The sequence below is a fragment of the Lemur catta genome, chromosome 6, assembly GCF_020740605.2.
Source record: "Lemur catta isolate mLemCat1 chromosome 6, mLemCat1.pri, whole genome shotgun sequence".
Lineage (NCBI taxonomy): Eukaryota > Metazoa > Chordata > Mammalia > Primates > Lemuridae > Lemur > Lemur catta.
Window position 1 is genome coordinate 61,488,597 of NC_059133.1, and position 17,987 is coordinate 61,506,583.

The 17,987-nt window shown below is 42.1% G+C and overlaps 1 protein-coding gene across 3 annotated transcripts in view; it reads right to left on the reverse strand.

Annotated features, from left to right (window-relative positions):
- ANO6 (anoctamin 6) overlaps window positions 1–8,862 on the reverse strand; it is a 185,834-nt gene extending 176,972 nt beyond the window's left edge. The window contains exon 1 of one of the 3 annotated variants that reach the window (XM_045553974.1): window positions 8,497–8,862. In XM_045553974.1, coding sequence (XP_045409930.1) covers window positions 8,497–8,569 — 73 coding nt within the window. In that variant the 5' untranslated portion in view covers window positions 8,570–8,862. Of the gene's footprint in view, window positions 1–3,040; window positions 3,066–8,496 lie in introns of those variants that run through there. The other 2 variants (XM_045553973.1, XM_045553975.1) reach the window with 2 other exon arrangements.
- Window positions 8,863–17,987: the final 9,125 nt, after the last annotated feature.

Here is a 17,987-nt window from a genome sequence, read left to right on the forward strand (position 1 = left end):
AGAAAGTTGCCTATTAACCCTTCAACTTGTCTTATACACAAAGGTTCCATCTGATATGCTTTGGCTGAATAGTAGCTGAACTGCTCTTTGGTTCATGTCCAAAATATTCTATTGTTGACATATTCATCTATTATTCTTCAAGCTGGCTGCTTCTTAGGATGGATGCTAATTAATTTTAGTTGCACTACTAAAACACAAAAAGTAAAAAAAAAAAGTTACATGACATAAGACAATCATTTGATTGTATTAAATTCCCATAATTTCTATCTTTACATATGATTTACCAATCAGTCAAGCAGTACATTTCCTTGGTTAAAGGTAATTGGAAATGATGTTTTCTGTACTAAAACTAGCCATTTTTGCACAGACCCAGCCCTGAATGCATAAATCAAAAGCAGATCAGGCATCTTAAATCACATAGCATACAAAGTTTCCATTAAAATCTAAAAAACAGTCCTGTAACAAATGTTCTGTTGAGCATCTACTATATGATAAACATTATGACATTCAGGCTGTGGGATACAAAGATGAGTAAGATAGAGCTTCTCCCTATAAGACTATAGCTTTTGGTTAAGATGCACTGAATCAGCTAGACTACAAAATACAAACTAAGTACAGTATAACAGAAGAAAACCTAAAGTATTAGCTACGGTGGAAACTTATTAAAATATAATCATTTTAATCTCAACTGCTACAAATACCACTTTCAGAATTCAATATCATCCTTTAACTCAAGGCTAGCTTATGCAATTCTTAATAATACTTTACATTCTCCCCTCAAGAATATCAGAATTAAAATCATATATCTGATAGAAATCTTCAAAGGCACTTTTGGTCTAAACTTCTACATTTTTAAAAGGAAAATAGTAAATGTAGTGCAATCAACATGCAAGACTGTTGCAACCCCTTGAGAAAACAGAAAGGAATGTGTGTGTAACTTACTCTTTTAGAGCTGCATTTGTCTCAGATCCAAAGAACAATGAGTATTATAAGAGAGACTGAGGAACCTTCTGGAAAGCAATTATTTTACTTGACAGTTAGAACACAGAAGATAAATCATGAGTCTGGATTTGAAAGTAATAAAAGGTTTACGAAAAGGGCAAGACTGACTATGCTAAGAGAGACTTTAAGGACAGTTTGCTTTGTTTTGTTTTTTTATCTATCATCTTCTTGGTATAGAGTGTGTGTATATGTATGATATGTACATAACATATGATCCCCTTGCCATAGTGAATAAGGCGAGGGTAGTATCAAGGTTTACCTTTTAAGAAACTGTCATGCCTTTAAGGAGAATACCCAGGGTGCTCTGCTGTCTTAGCCCCACTCCCTCGCTTGTCTTCTTGTCCCTCCTCCAGGGCTGGCTCAGGTACTACCTCTGTCGACCTGTCCTGGATTCTCCTAAGCAAGGTTATATACTTTCTCCTTGATGCCATGGCTGAACCTGGTACACATCTTGATTATAGCATTAATCACAAGTTACTGCAATTACCTTTTTCCATATCTGTCTCCTTTCTACACAGTGAGATACTGCATGGCAGGGACCCATGGACCCAGCACAGTGCCTGGCAGAACACGCACACTCAACATTTTTAGAACAGATAACTGGGGATATCTCAAAGTGCCCAAGAAGAAGAGAATTGTACCAGAGCCATAAAACAACTAAGCATTATGTTAATCAAATTATTTTAAAAGAATAAACCTTCATTCTTTCAACAATTACTTGGTTGGCTCCTACCAGAGTGCTATGAGGGCTGTAGTTTAAACACAAAACACAACAAGGCACCTGCCTTCAGGGAGCTTAAACTTTAGAGGAGGGCGAGGAAGAGAGACAATTTTTTAAAATTATAACAATGGAATGTCTACAACATTTAGAATATTTTTGCATGATCTCTAGAAGACCCAAATGACATAGACCTAGTCACCAAGAAATTTACACTCTAATTGTGGGAATAATCAACGAAAAGATAACAACAACAAAGACAAAACATAACTGACGCTAATTGCATAGAACAGAAAAATAAGTGTAAGAGGTCACTGGTGAGCACTTAAGGAGGGTCAATAATAATTTTCTGGGCTGGGTGTAGCAGCTCACAGCCTGTAATCCTAGCACACTGGGAGGCTAGGATTGAGCTTGATTGATCACTTGAGCTCAGGAGTTTAGGACCAGCCTGAGCGAAACCCCGTCTCTACTAAAAATACAAAAAATTAGCCGGGCGCAGTGGTATGAGCCTGTAGTCCCAGCTACTCGGCAGGCTGAGGCAGGAGGATTGCTTGAGCCCAGGGGTTTGAGGTTGCTGTGAGCTACAAAGACGCCTCTGCACTCAAGGTGGGGTGACAGAGTGAGACTGAGGATCCTATGATCCCCTCTTTGGGTTCCATCAATTTGCCAAAGCAGCTCACAGAACTCAGGGCAACACTTCCACTCACCAATTTATTCTAAAGGATATTTCAAGGGATATGGATGAAGAGATGCATAGGGCAAGACATGTGAGAAGGGGTGTGGAGCTCCCATGCCCTCTCTCAAGTACCTCCACTGTTCAGCTATCCGGAAGCTCCCCACACCCTGTTCTCTTGGACCTTTTATGGAGACTTCATTGGGTAGGCATGACTGAAGCATGAACAACCATGTGGAAATGTGATTGGACAAAAAGGGCATGATCTAACACTAAAAGACTGAGTGGAGAAACCCGGCAAGGTCTGTCTGTCCACATTCTTACTGGCCTCTCTGTGCAGCATTCCATCCTCCAGGGTATGGGGCAGGACCCCTCAGACAAGGTAGGTCAAAGAATTTCATTATGGCCAGCTCGTACAAAGAAATCATACTTTTAGTTTCTAAGGTCTGCCTTGTGGAGAAAACGGAGCAGGTGAAAAGCAGGCAGGAAAGGGTCACAGAGACAGATTCTGTTTTCTGATGCCTGCTTCTGAAGTCTAGAGCACCTCAACATTATAACAAGGTCTATGGGAGTCATGAGTCAGGAACCACGGATGAAAACCAATATGTGAAAATATATATATCATAATATCACAAGCAGCCACTCACTGAGTAAAAGAGGAGGTGAGGCTGAAATTGCCGAGAAGGGGAATGGTCTGAGCCAAAGCAGAGGAGAAAATTATTATGTAAGACTTGCTGTCGTTGGAACAATAGAAAATTCTCCCCTCCAGCTGCCACTTTCCATCTAATCACTCAGCTCAAGTCCAGAAGTCATCCTGGGCTCTTCTCTGCCTGCTGGAAAGAATCAGTTTCTCAGACGGTACAGATGCTGCCTCTTTCATAAAACTCTCAAACCCATTCCTCTCCATCCCCTTGGCCTCTGTGGGCATCCCTCAGCCCAACTACTGCAAAGGCTTCCCTCTACCTTCTCCAGCCCATTTTAGAATATTCTGCCAGGGAGACCTTTCCAAAAGCAAATCCAATCCTATCACCCCTTTCCTTAAAGTCCTTCAGGAGCTCCAAACCACGTACAGGGTAAAATTCAAAATCCTTAAAGTGTATGGAGGATTCTTCATGGTGTAGCCGGCACCCTTCTCCCCAGCCTTCCACCACAGGCAACTGCTCAGAACTCCCGACTGTCCTCAGGCACTCCGTCCATTGCACCTGCCTGGTCCTTCAACACCTGGCCCAACCATCTCTTCTGTGAAACTCTCTCCCATCCTCCTCCCACGTTGTGTGTAACCTCACACAATGGCACTTACTGAAAATGTCTGTCTGATGATATATTTAATACAGGAAAACAAATTCAGCTTCTCCTACTATATACTCTTGCAACACAATCAACGCTGAATACTTCTGTGACCAGATGTGTAGGGTTTCCCCCCATACATCAAGCAAGTAGTCCTTGAGGGAAACTGCCCTTTATAAAATAATAGGGCCACAAGGTGGGAACTGTGGTAGAGGAAAAAAAAAAAAAATATATATATATATATATATATATATATATAAAATGAGCCATTATTCCCTAGCTTGCTGTCCTATAATTGCTTACTACTCAGGAGACATATAGCTGATGGTCATAAAGATTCTTAGCTTTCTTCACTGCTCCCATAGATAGCATCACCTTTGTGAAACCTAAACCTAGTTTTTGAGATGTCTTCCAGGCCCTGCATTCCAGTGGGACGGCTGACCCACCCAGACCAGTGGCCTATACCAAGGAACTGACTCAACTGGTCTTGTGATCCCCATCTAAGAACTGACTCAGCGAAGAAGACAATTTCTAGGCCTGTATGGCTCCTCCCAGAAGCAAGGCAATTAGCAGACCCAATTGCCTAGCCTTTTATCCACCAAACTATCTTTAAAAACCCTTTCTCCCTAATTCTTGGGGAGACGGATTTGAGAACTTCTTCCCGTCTCCTCACATGGCACCTGTGATATTAAACTCTTTCTCTGCTGTAACCCCTGCTGTCTCAGTGCATTGGCTTCCTCTAGAGCAGTGGGCAATGAACCTGGTAAAGTTGTAACATCAGCAATGGAAACCAGCTGGGTGTTCCCTAAATCAATTCAATTCGGATACCACCTACCTGAGGGTAGCATCAGATCCCATAGGTTGAGGGCTCAGTCCCAAAAAACTGTCCCCCACCTTCCAACACTAATTACAAACCCAGGTTGTTTTGTCTGTTCTTGTGAGCAACCAACTATATATCAAGGTTCCTATAACACCCTCCCTAGTTTCTATTGATTTGGTAGAGAGGCTCACAGAACTTTTGGGTTTTTATGGAGGCTTCCTTACACAGGCATGATTGATTAAATTGCTAGCCCCAGGTGATCAATTTAACCTTCAGCTCTTTTCTCCCCTCCCTGGAGTTTGGGGGGAGGGGCTGAAAGTCCCCACCCTCTAATCCTGCCTTGGTCTTTCCAGTGACCAGTGCCAATCCTGAAGCTACCTAGGTAGGGGTTGCCAGCCACCAGTCAACTTATTGACATATAAGATGACACTGATCACTTTGAAAATTCCAAGGAGTTGTATGCCAGGAAACTGCACAAAGACCAAATACCATATGTATGTCACAATATCATAGTCTGGTTCCAAGGAACCCTCCTCCTGGAGGACACAGGTATGTCTTACTCATTCTTAGTTTCCCAACAGCTAACTCTGCAACTAATCCTGCACCTAGCACAGAAGGATTGCTCAACTGATGCTGATGAAGCAAATCTGGGGTTAGGACCAGAGTTGCAGGTGATTAAACATGAAGTAGGTAATGAGGTGCACTGGTGTGGGAAGATAAGTCTATCTCAAAATGTGATAGTGAAAAGGGAGCCAATAAATGCACTTGAGAGGTACAGTTGGACCACTGCCTCTCAGAGATAATAGACCATAGCCTCTGTCCACCCCCCAATGACATGACCATTAGTGATGGGAATTAGAGAATAAGCTCTACCATAAACAGACTGAGAACCCAAAGCAACAAACCAACCATGTAAACAAAACCTCTTTGTCTGAACAATCTGAGTAGTCCCTGATAGTTCCCTTCTTTTTTGGAACCACTTTTCCTTCGTCAGCAAAGTTCAACCACAGAGAATCCAAGAAACAAAATAAACAGCATACTAATCTGATTTCTACATTCTGCCTATAAAAGATGTTTCTATCACTTTCTACATCAACAGGAAGAGATGAATTTAATTCATTGATTAATTTGGGAGGGGGATTAGAGGCAAAGCAGTCAAGGACACTCTTCTGCACACTAGGCAGTGGAGTACACAACCTGCCTCCCAGGGGCTGGCAAAGACCTGTGGTTTCCACCAGCACAACAAGGGCTACAAGCCACAGATTTCCTGACACTCCTGCCTGGATGTAACTTCTGTGGTTGACTGTTGGAGTTGCATTGGAAAATAAGTGGCCTTTTGCAAAAATGTTTTCATGCCAACAGGTTGCCTCATGAGGAAACTTTAGGGCAAACAAGGGAAAGACACCCACGGTGAGATTTACTATCTTTGATTCTCCAGATCAGTTTATCTAAACTAGGAGACAACCCTGACACTTAAAGTACTGAACAGTGCTTCAAAAGCAAGCAGGAACCCACTGTTAAAAAGGCCCTAAATCCCAGCCTACTAGAGGGCACACTTCTATATATGTACATAAAACATCTCCATGAGGTAATCAGGGACCACATCTAGTCAGAAAAGTTTTTCTTTTGTCTGTTGCAAATTAGGCCAAGATAATGTCAGTTGGTATATCCAGGAACTCGTGTCAAAATAATTCTCCTGCTCTGAATTGTAAAGTTAATACTTACAGAGGGATTTTACAGAGATCTTCAGTACCCAAGTGGGTGTTAAGCTATTGTACACTATTGGCAGTGATAATCGAGTAGTTGGAGAAATGTATTAGTCAATAGCTTTAACATAGCCCTGTATTACAAAACTAGAGCAGAGTTTAAAATTATGATCTTCATTTCCCCAATCGTCTCTTCCCCAGCTGGAAATTATAATTATTTTGTAAAAGGCTCTGCACCACTATCAGCCTACTTCTGGTAACATTTAAAAAGGCTTATTATTTTATAATGGCATAACTTTCCATCAGCATGGTAAACATTTTCTGATATAAAGTCATTGCAACCCACTTGAAATTTTTATACCCAAAATGAACCACCAATAATTGCTGAGATATGTTTAAATGATATCTGTTGACATAAAACATGTTGACTGGACCCCTATACACACTAAAGTATTAATATTAGTAGTTTCTGAGGAGTGGGGTGAGGAAAGGTAGAGATATTTAAGTTTTTCTTATATATCCACACTGTTTGAGTTGACAGAACGAGCATGAATTATATTTGTCATTACAAATAAAAAGAGCTATTGCTGGAAACTTAAGATGAATTTTTATAATGCCTCATCAGGTAAACACACACTAGACCAAATTAGTTCTTTCTAAACTGAGATCTGTTGATGGCACAGTGGAACAAATAAAGCTCAGAACCTCTTGCTTACTTCAATTTCCATGTGCGCTTTTACCCTCATTTATTTACAATGCTCCATATAAACAGTGACACCTCACCATAACACACAAGAGTATTTTCCTAGGAAACAGCCTGGGCTAATTTTATTATAACTTTAACTAACTATGATTTCTATTTTTATGTAATCATCCCTTACTACTAAATCTTGCTAAAGAGGAGTATCATATATTACTATGATTTCTATTTTTATGTAATCATCCCTTACTACTAAATCTTGCTAAAGAGGAGTATCATATATTACCTATTATCTGACAGCCAGAGTGACCAGGTGGAAAGGGTATTAATTTGCACTGGTCTTGCAAGTCAGAAAACCTGGTTTTGAAAGTGTGAGAAGCCAGGCAGATCAACCTGTGAGCTTCAGTATTTGCTCCCTCCTTAAGGATGAATACCTAAGAAATTGTTCTCAAACGAATGAAAGGTAAAACTACGCCATGGAGTGTAATCCCCTACATTCAATTCGTACCAGGACAACCAGGAAGTTATCAAATTCTTCCGATTTAAATGATCAGTATCTAAAATGTGAAAGAAAAACCACACCCGACTCCTTAAATTAAGTTACTTTTAAAGTTATCAGAAAAGAACAGGGCCTCAGGTCATGGGCAGGAACTGTTCCGTTTTGAAATTGATTTGCCATCCAGCTGTGGCGACTGAGCTGGAGTCGCCACAACAGGCCGGCATGGTAATTCAATTACAGTCTTCTGGAGGGACCTAATATGTCATCATTCCTAGTCAGTGTTCTCGTTAGGGACCCGATTTTCTCCCTACTCCTCCCATTCGTTTCCCCTTCAACTCCTCCCACCCCTTTTGTTTGCTTTTTCACTCTTAAGCAGCTGCTCCTCCGTTCCGCCTACCACTTCTATGCATTTTAAACTCCAACTAGAAATGGGGTACCCGAGCCCGGCTCCCCAAGCTCCAGGGCCCGTCGGGAGGAGTAGAAAATGCCCTGCGGTGCACCCTGCCGGAGGCATTCCTCTCCGATCAGTTCCCCCGCGGGCTCTGCGGAGGGAAAAAGGTACCCAGCCCGCGCCTACCGGCCACAAATCACTTTCCAGGGCCGCCCCGCCCCAACCCAACCCGCCCAGACCGTCGGTTTGCTTTTACTTTAAAGAGGATTCTGATGGGTCACACCCTGCTCGCCAAACTCGGGCCCGCTCCCCGAGATCCGCCTATGGGCTCGCCCCTGCGCCCGGAATCTCTGCAATACCCAGCCTAGAGGGAGGCGGAGGAAATGACCCAAAAGTTGCTTCTGAGCGGAGACTTCCACACGCGGAGGCGCCCCCGTATCCGCCGTGACTTTTCAGAGGCTGCACCCCTTTCCCGTCCAGAGACTGTCCTCGGGGCGACCCGCTCCCGCGCCCCCGGGGCCGCAGCCGGGCCTGAGCCGCCGGGCGGGCCGCGCTGGCGGGTTCCCTGCGCCCCTTCCCGGCGCGGCCGGGGGTCCCGGCCAACCTCCCCCGCAGACTCCGGCGCCCCCGCGCAGTCCCCGAACTCCTTGCCGCATTGGCTCGGGCGATCGGATGGAGACGCGGGGACCCCCTTACTCACCGATATCCCCATCGTCCTCGTCCTCCTCCTCCTCCTCCATGTCTAGCAGAACGTTCCTGGTTATCTTCTTCATGTCTCCCCCAGAAGGCGGCTCCGCACTCGGCGCGAGGTTGGGGGCTCCCGCGCTCCGGAGCGAAGCCCCGCTCCCGGGGGCCGGGGCGGGGGCCGGCGGGGCGCGTGTCGCTCGGCTCAGGGGCCGCTCTGCCCAGCCCGCGCCCGGGGAAGCCGAGCCAAGGCGGCCGCAGACCCGCGCCCGGCGCCCGAGAAAGCCTGTCGCCAGCCCAGCGCGGCCGGCGACTGAGCATGCCCAGTGAGCCCGGAGCTCGCTGCGGAATGATTGAACTTCCCCGGGTTTTATTAGGCGCCCAGAAGGAAGTCGGCCGGCGAGAGGGAGTAGTTAGCGATTGCGTCCTGCCCGCGGGGGAGCTCGCACCGGGGGAAGGCGGGCACGCGCGACGGTTGGGGTGGCCGGGCTTCCCCAAACGTCGCCCCCAAACGGGGCAGCTTGGGTTCTAAGGTCACACATGGACGCACACTTGGGGTTGCTTTCTCTGACATCTGATACCGGAGAGGGAAAAACGCAGCTTCAGCTCACATGCAGAACGCTGGAGGCGACCGCGTTTGAAGGGCGTTTAGAGGCAACCTGGAGCTAATAATAGGGGATCTTTAAGTAAATTACTAACTCCACAGTGGGGTAAAGTGTAATCTGTAGGGGAAGGTTGTACGATTACAGAAGATAAAGATTACAGGGGCGAAAAAGAGGCAAAACTCGTAAAGAATTAGTGATAGGAGAGAGAATCTTGTAAAGAAACGTGTGCACAAAGGCAGGACTTCCGCATAAATTGAGGTTGCGGAGACGAGAGACGCGCCCTCTACCCCGCCCTCGCGGGCACACGCAGGGAGTGGTCGCCAGATAGTCGCCGGGCGGGCCCCCCATTTGGACAATGGAAAGCAGTCCTCCGTGTCAGAGGCAAAAAGCGGAAAACCAGTATAGTTAAATGTAAATTCTTTTCTAAAGCAATGTGGAAAACTATAATAACAAGAGGAAACAAAATTAAGGCAGAGTTTTTAAAAAATGCATTTCTAGAGACCAAAGGGAGCAATGGGGCAAATACAAAGGTATTTAATATTTTTTAAGACCCTTGGCGTAGTTTAAACCGCAGGTTCCTTCGATTGTGTGTCTACAGAACTTTTTTCAAAAAAGGTGGTGAATTCAGCTGAGTCAATTTTGACCTCTCAAAGTGGCTAAAAGGTGTGTTTGAAATCTTTGTTGTATTTATTATTGTCTAACACTGCTCATTGAAATTGTTTTTTCCACTGAAGTACCACGATTATTACAGTAACACGAAATCTGTGCATTTTATTCTCCCATATATACATATTTTAATGTTCTATATGAAAGAGAAAACATTAAGACCGATATTAAGTGGGCAAATAGCCACGAATGTGCATTAAAAGACATGAGGAAATTACTTTTAAGAAAATATCCAGGAAATACTATACTTGCTTCTTAAGGTAATTTTTTGAATAAAGAGAATTGTTTTACTTGTAAAGAGAAAACAATACAGTACTCTGATGAGGAGAGGAGATTGTTTTCTTTCACTGAACTCTCTTCCCTGAGCTTGTGAAACTTACTAAAGTAGAAACTCCAGAGGTATTTTGGTTACCTGATCAGTTTTCACAATTCTTATTTAACAAATGCTTATATGGTGCTATTTATGTGCTAGGTACAGGTCTAAATGTTTTACAAACATTCAGTCGTTCAATCTTCATAACAACCCTCAGAGTTGTTATCACTCTTTTATTCAGGCACCAGGTGATTGGGTAGCTTGTCCAAAATCACACAGGGGATGAAGTAAGTGATAGAGCTGGGATTCAAACCCAAGCAGCTTGTTCCAGAATCTGTGTTCTTATCCACTTGGTAAACCACCTCCAGAGACATTTCAAATCCATTTTTTAAATATTTTTTTTTCACCGATTTCAAACTCTCAAAGTCTCATCAACTCACTGCCACAGTTCTCTTACCAAATGTTCTGATTTTTATGTACTAAGCCTGTGCTCAAAGTTAATTTGTAGTTAGAAAATTATTGTGGTTGATTTTGCAACAAGTTTCAATGAGTCATTTAGAAAGACTAGAGTTTACATTTTTCTTGCTTGATAAATGTTACAAAGAGACATTGCTGATCTTATATGTAAAGGTAACTGTTGCTAGAAGGGAAATGAATTATTTACTTAGGTTAGCTGTGAGTCTATTATTAGTAAGTTCCATTCTTTCCTCTAATCCATTTAATTCCCTACAGCTTCTCTCATACATTTTTCTTTTCAATTGAGCAATGTATGCCTCAAAAATAATCACTGTAATTGGCCTGTGTAAGAACCACACCATTGACCCTGAAGAATTATCATCCATATCAAAAATACTTTGTGAAATAAAATGTTCTTAACAATGTATAGCCAGGTTATTTGCATTTGCAAAGCTTTTCGAAGTCAGGGGTCACAGAACAAATATTTTCTCATTCATTTATCTTCTGATTAACTACAACCTTTGGCCACCAGGCTACTCTGTTTATCCCATAAATGTTGGTGCTTCTCTAGCTTCAGTCCTTGGGTCTCTTTTCTTCTTATCTTTCCAGATAGAATTCATTCAGTCCTATAACTTTACTATCTGTTCCAAGCAGGGCCAGTTTCATGGGCATTCAAACAGTGCATTCACACAGCGACCTAGACTCAGGAAGGCCTAACATGTAGGGTTTTAATGGTCTGGTTGCCATCTTGAAATTCTCCCAATGGGAGACGCAGTGGGGAGAGCCTTTTGCCCAAGCCCTATGCAAGTGCATGCTGGCACAGAAGTTCTCTTGGAGGTTGTCCCTGCAAAGTGGGTTGCAACAGAAAGCCAGTGGGAAGGGGAAATACCTGGCTCAACTTTCCTGCCCCCAGCCAGAGCATGGTTGTCAATCCTGGAACTAGCTGTAGAATGACCTGGCAGCTGGTGGGCCTCATGTGCTCTTTGCAAAAAACACCCTGTATTTTCATTTTGCACTGGACCCTGAAAATGGTATAGCTGGCCCTGATTTCAAGATCTTTTTTTCCAGCCCAGATCTCTCTTCTGTGTTACAGATGGCATATCTGCCTGCGTGCTGGACATCTCCACTTAGTTATGTCTTAGACATTACAAATTGAACAGGTCCAAACCAAACTTATTAATATAATCTCTGCCCCCAACCTGTTCCCCTAAATCATAGAATGTCACAAGCTAGTTACACAAGCCAATAATTTAAAAATCATTTTAACTCTTTCCTCTATCTCTTATCTCTCATAGCCAATCGATTGCTAAATCCTGTTGCATCTACCTCCTGGATATCTCAAACATATCCTGTATTTGTTATCTACTGCTGCATAGCATGACATTTTAGCAAAGATTTGAAGAAAGTAAGAGATTAAGGCATGTAACTGTCTAAGGAAACAAAGATTTACACAGAAGGAAAAGCAAGTGCAAAAGTTCCAAGAAGAACCAACAAAGAGGCCATGGTGACTGGTGTAACAGATTACCCAGAAATTTAGTGGCTTACAGCAATAATAAACATGTTTTGTTTTATCTCACACAGTTTCTGTGGCTCAGGGATTTGGGAGCAGCACAGTCAGAGGGTTCTGGCTTGGGTTCGCTCATGAAGTTATAGTCAGGATGTTGGCCAGGGCTGCGCTCACCTGAAGGCTTGGCTAGGATTCAAGACCTGCTTCCATGAGAGTTCACTCTCATGGTGCTGCTTTTTAGCAGGAGCCTGTTTCTTCCTGCACGGGCCTCTCCACAGGCTGCTTGAGTGTCCTCATCACATGATGCAATCTAAGAGAGTGGGTGAGGTAGAAGCCAGAATGACCTCTGTGACCTTGCCTTGGAAGTCACATATTGTCATTTCTGCTATTGGTTACACATATTGGTCAGCCCTATAAACTGTAGGAGGGGCTTATGCAAGAGCATGAATTCCAGAGGCAGGGACCACTGGGACCATCTTGGAGGCTGGCTGCCACACATCTCCACTGTCACTGTTTTGATACATACTGCTGTCATTCTTTATCCCTGTGTTTATTCATCCAACAAATATTTATTGAGAACTAACTATACACTGGCCACTTTCCTGGGTGTTGGGGGCACAATTCACAATCGCAAAGATGTGGAAACAACCCAAATGCCCATCAATACATGGGTGGATTAGTAAAATGTGGTATATGTATACCATGGAGTATTACTCAGCTATAAGAAATAACGCTGATATAGAATCTCTTATGTTCTCCTGGACAGAGTTGGAACCCATTTTACTAAGTGAAGTATCCCAAGAATGGAAAAATAAGCACCACATGCACTCACCAGCAAATTGGTTTCCCTGATCATCACCTAAGTGCACATTTGGGAATAACAACAATTGGGTAATTGGGTGTCGGGCAGATGTGGGGGGGGAGGGGATGGGTGTATACCTACATAATGAGTGCAATGCGCACCATCTGGGGAATGAACACGCTTGAAGCTCTGACTCAGGGGGGTGCGGGGGGAAGGGCAATATACATAACCTAAACTTTTGTACCCCCATAATATGCTGAAATAAAAAAAAATAAAATAAAAAATAAAGTAAAATAAATAACCTAAATATCTGTACCCCCATAATATGCTGAAATAAAAAAATAATAAAGTAAAATAAAATAAAAACAAAAACAACAACAACAACAAAAAATCAGACCACATCCCTGTCCTCATGACATTCCATTCTAGTGGATAGAGACAAATAAATAAGTACATGCCAGAAGATGATGGACAGTAGTGGGAAAAATGAAGCAGGCAAGAGTGACAGAGAAGCATGGTTTGTGCAGGACTCTATTTGGGGGGGTCAGGGGAAGCCTCTCTGGTAACGTGGCATTTTAGCAGAGACCTGAAGGACATGTAAGTACCTGAGGGAGCAGGGTTTTAAGAAGAGAGAAATGCAAGGGCAAAAGCCTTGAGGACAAACCTGCTTAGTGTGTTTAAGAAAAGCAGAGAGGCCATGGTGACTGTAGCATAGTGTCTTAGTCCATTTTGTGGTGTTATAACAGAATACCACAGATTTGATAATTTATAACAAACATAAATTTATTGGCTTATGGTTTTGGAGGTTGAGAAATTCAAGGCTGAGGGGCCAGCATCTGTTGAGAGCCTTCTTGCTGTGTTATCACATGGTGGAAGGTGGAAGGGCAAGAGAAGACAGGTGGGGGAGGGGCAGCTCATCCTTTTATAATAAACCCAATCCCGAGATAATGGCATTAATCTATTCATTAGGGAGGTGCCCCCATGACTCAAATACTTCCCATTAGGCCCCACCTCCCAACACCTCCGCACTGAGGATCAAGTTTCCAACACATGACTTTGGTGGATACATTCAAACCATAGCTCATCGTGATGGAAGGGGAGAGTGGGAGGAGATGGGGTCAAGGCTGGTGGGGGAGGGGAGTGCTACAAATCACTTTGGGCCACGTGGGCTAACAGAAGGACTTGTGCTTTTACTCTAAATAATATGGAAAGCTTTCAGTAGATGGGTCGCATGATTTAATTTGTATTTTAAAATGATCTTTCTGACTGCTTTGTGGGAAATAGACTGTAGAATAGCAAGTATAACAGCAGGAAAACCAGCTGGGAGACTAGTTCTATAATTCAGACAAGAGATGTTTGTCTTGGACAGTGTTGTAGCAGTAGATGTGTTTTGAAGTAGATCTGAAAAGAGTGTTTGATGTAGTGGATGTGGGTATGAGGGGAAAAAAGGGAGGAAGTCAGGAATGATTGAGTAATTTTATCTGCATAATGAGAAGCATGGAGTTATCGTGTCTGAGTTGTGGAGACTTCAGGAGAGCAAGTGGGTGGGAGAGAAGGTGTTTGATTTTGAATCCTTAAGTTTGAATATGATATTATACATCCATGTGGAGGTGTCCAGTAGGGATGAGTCTGGAGTTGGGAGAAGAGGTCTGCACTGGAGATACAGACTTAGGACTGGATAAGATCACTTGGAAAATGAATTTCTATAGAGGAAGAATGTGTGAGGATTGAGCCTTAGGACACTCCTTTCAACACATGCTTTGGGAAAATGAGGAATAACCAGCAAAGGAGACTGAAAAGGAGTGGACAGTGAGGAATGAGGAACAGGAAAGGGTGAGGTTCTAGAAGCCAAGTTAAAATTTTTTCCAAAAAGAAGGAAATGATATCCTGTGTCAAATGAAGCTGATAGGGTAGCTTTGTGAAAAGTAGCTATTTTCCTGTAGCTACTTCCCATTATGTATGTGTACCTTATTTTCTTTATCCATTCATCTGTTGATGGGCACTTAGGCTGATTTCAAATCTTGGCTATTGTGAATACTGCTGCAACAAACATGGGAGTGCAGATATCTCTTCAATATACTGATTTCCCTTCCTTTGGATATATACCCAGCCAGTAGGATTGCTGGATCATATGGTAGTTCTATTTTCAGTTTTTTGAGGAACCAACATACTGTTTTCCATAGTGGTTGCACTAATTTACATTCCCACCAACAATGTATGAGGGTTCCCCTTTCTCCACATTCTCTCCAGTGTTCATTATTACCTGTCTTTTTGATAAAAGCCATTTTAACTGGGGTGAGATGATCTCATTGTAGTTTTGATTTGTGTTTCTCTGATGACTAATGATGTTGAGCATTTTTTCATATACCTGTTGGCCATTTGTATGTCTCCTTTTGAGAAATGTCTATTCATATCTTTTGCCTATTTTTAAATTGAAGTATTTTATTTTTTCCTATTGAGTTGTTTGAGCTTCTTATATATTCTGGTTATTAATCTCTCATCAAATGAGTGTTTGCCAATATTTTCTCCTGTTCTTTGGGTTGTCTCTTCACTTTGTTGATTGTTTCCTTTGTTGTGCAGAAGCTTTTTAGCTTGATGTGATCTGATTTGTCCACTTTTGCTTTGGTTGCCTGTGCTTTTGAGGTTTTACAGAAGTCTTTGCCCAGACCACCGTCCTGGAGAGTTTCCCCGAAGTTTTCTTTTAGTAATTTCGTAGTTTCAGGTCTTAGATTTAAGTCTTTAATCCATTTTGCTTTGATTTTTATGTATGGCAAGAGATAGGAGCTTAGTTTCATTCTTCTGCATATGGATGTCCACTTTTCCCAGCACCATTTATTGAAGAAATAGTCCTTTCCCCAATGTATTTTCTTAGCACCTTTGTCAAAAAATGACTTCACTGTAGATGTGTATCCTGCAACTTAACTGAACTTGTTTATCAGTTCTCAGTTTGTTGTAGAGTCTTTAGGTTTTTCTAAATATAATATCATATCTGTAAACAAGGATAGTTTGACTTCTTCTTTTTCAATTTGGATGCATTTTACTTATTTCTCTTACTAGGACTCTAGCTAGGACTTCTAGTACTATGTTGAATAACAGTGGTGAAAGTGGACATTCTTGTTTTGTTCCAGATCTTAGAGGAAAGGCTTTCAGTTTTTCCCTGTTCAGTATGATACTATCTGTGGGTCTGTCAGATATGGCTTTTATGGTATTGAAGTATTCAGTAAAATTGTATGATACAAAATCAACATACAAAAATCAGTAGCATATCTATATGTCAACAGCAAACAATCTGAAAAAGAAAGTAATTGCATTTATAATAGCTCCAAATAAAATACCTAAAAATAATCTTAATCAAAGAAGTGAAAGATCTCTACAATGAAAACTATACAACATTGACAAAAGGAAACCTCCCTACCCAGTTTTTTGAGAGTTTTTATCATGACAGGATGTTGAATAGCTTAATGGCTGCTTACCAAATACCAAGGACTGGGCTGATTTGTTGCAGTAAAGAAATAGCTCAGATTGCAACTAATTTTTCAGTTTCTATTTCAATTAATTCCCCAAGATCCACCTTTCTTCTGCACAGAACAATGAATAAATGAGGTGGGGAAGTGGTCTTTGATGTGGGCATTAATCTCTTTGGCTCTATGATAACCTGGGTTCTCAGGAGAGAGTGTTCTAACATTGGGATGGCAGCAATTTGAGATTAAAATTTTTTTAGAAGGGGATGATTTCAGCCAGAGTACCCATAACCTTGCTTATAAATAATGAACTAATACAGATAATTTTTTGATTACTACATTTTCAGAGTTAGCTCTTTTTGTTCTTGTTTTGCTAGGGAAGGTTGGCAAACAAACTCCAACTGAAGAGTTTAGGAAAAAAATAAAGTGCCCCTTCCCACAACAGTCTCAAAAGTCCTAATGTGAGGCTGCTTTAGCTTCTTGCTTTGACAGAAGGATCATGACAAAAATTAGGATTAGAACTATTCATATCACTGGATTAGATAGAACCACTAGGTTAGTGGGCAGCATGCCTTGTTTTAAGGAGATAATTTCCTACTTGGTTCTTTGGGTTACTGAAGTTGAGTGGAGGCCACAGCTTTGTCCATAGCTGGTCCTCAACTGCCATACAGGATGAAGAATATGAAATACCCCAAAAAGGCCACATGCCTGGTTCAATACTTTGCAATCTAAGTCACTGGCATTGCTGGGAGGAGGGGGAAGTTTATATAAGACAATCTCAAAGTTTTTTTGATTTAAATTAATTTTTAAAATATATGACACTTTGAAATGTGAGGTAAGGTATCAGGAAAAAAATGACATGAGGAGCTCACACTTACAAAGAGATCAGAAATAAGCCCTGCAACAATTACAGCAATGGTTTAGACAAGTGGAAAAACCACATGATGGCCTGATTCCCTATGGCACTTTATCGACTTCCCATATAGTCTTCATTTTCTCTGGTATTTAATTCACACATACTTTTGTGAGTTAAATGCAAAGTGAAATTTCCTTTTCTAGAAAATTGCTAGATATTTTTTGTACTTGACAGAAGGAGCATGTTTTTATGACCATATTCAACTCACAGAATTACCTAACCCCTCTTGCAACCTTTTGTCTCATTTACTGAGACTGTATGGCCGCAAATCTGAAAATATCTGCTACCTGGCCCTTTACAGAAATGTTTGTCAACCCCTGGGTTATACTGTCTCTCTCCTTGACTTACTCTTTAGACGGTATATTATACATTTGAGCTGTTTCAGCTTGTAAACAATCTGCAAAAATGAATATTTATAAAGAACTACTTATTTATGTGTTGACTTTCATTATTTTCAGCGATTACACATTTTCCCCTACAGATTATCATGAAAGAAATCAAAAAAGACTTCATAGAATTAGCTGGCAACTCAAAGTGTGGGCTGTTTTGGACAACTATTAGATGTCTTTTAGGTTGAATCAGGAAAGGGAACAAACTGATGCCCAAGGATGGAGTGATGAGTTGAGCTCAAAATTAACTTTTTCCTTCCAAACAAACTGTCCATGAGGCCCCCTCAATATCCCAGGGCAAAAGGGCCAAATACTTGGCTGTCTCCACTCCTTCTTCCTGGCCTTTGGTCGCATTGGGTCCTGTCAAGTTGGTTCTCACCAACCCAGGGCAG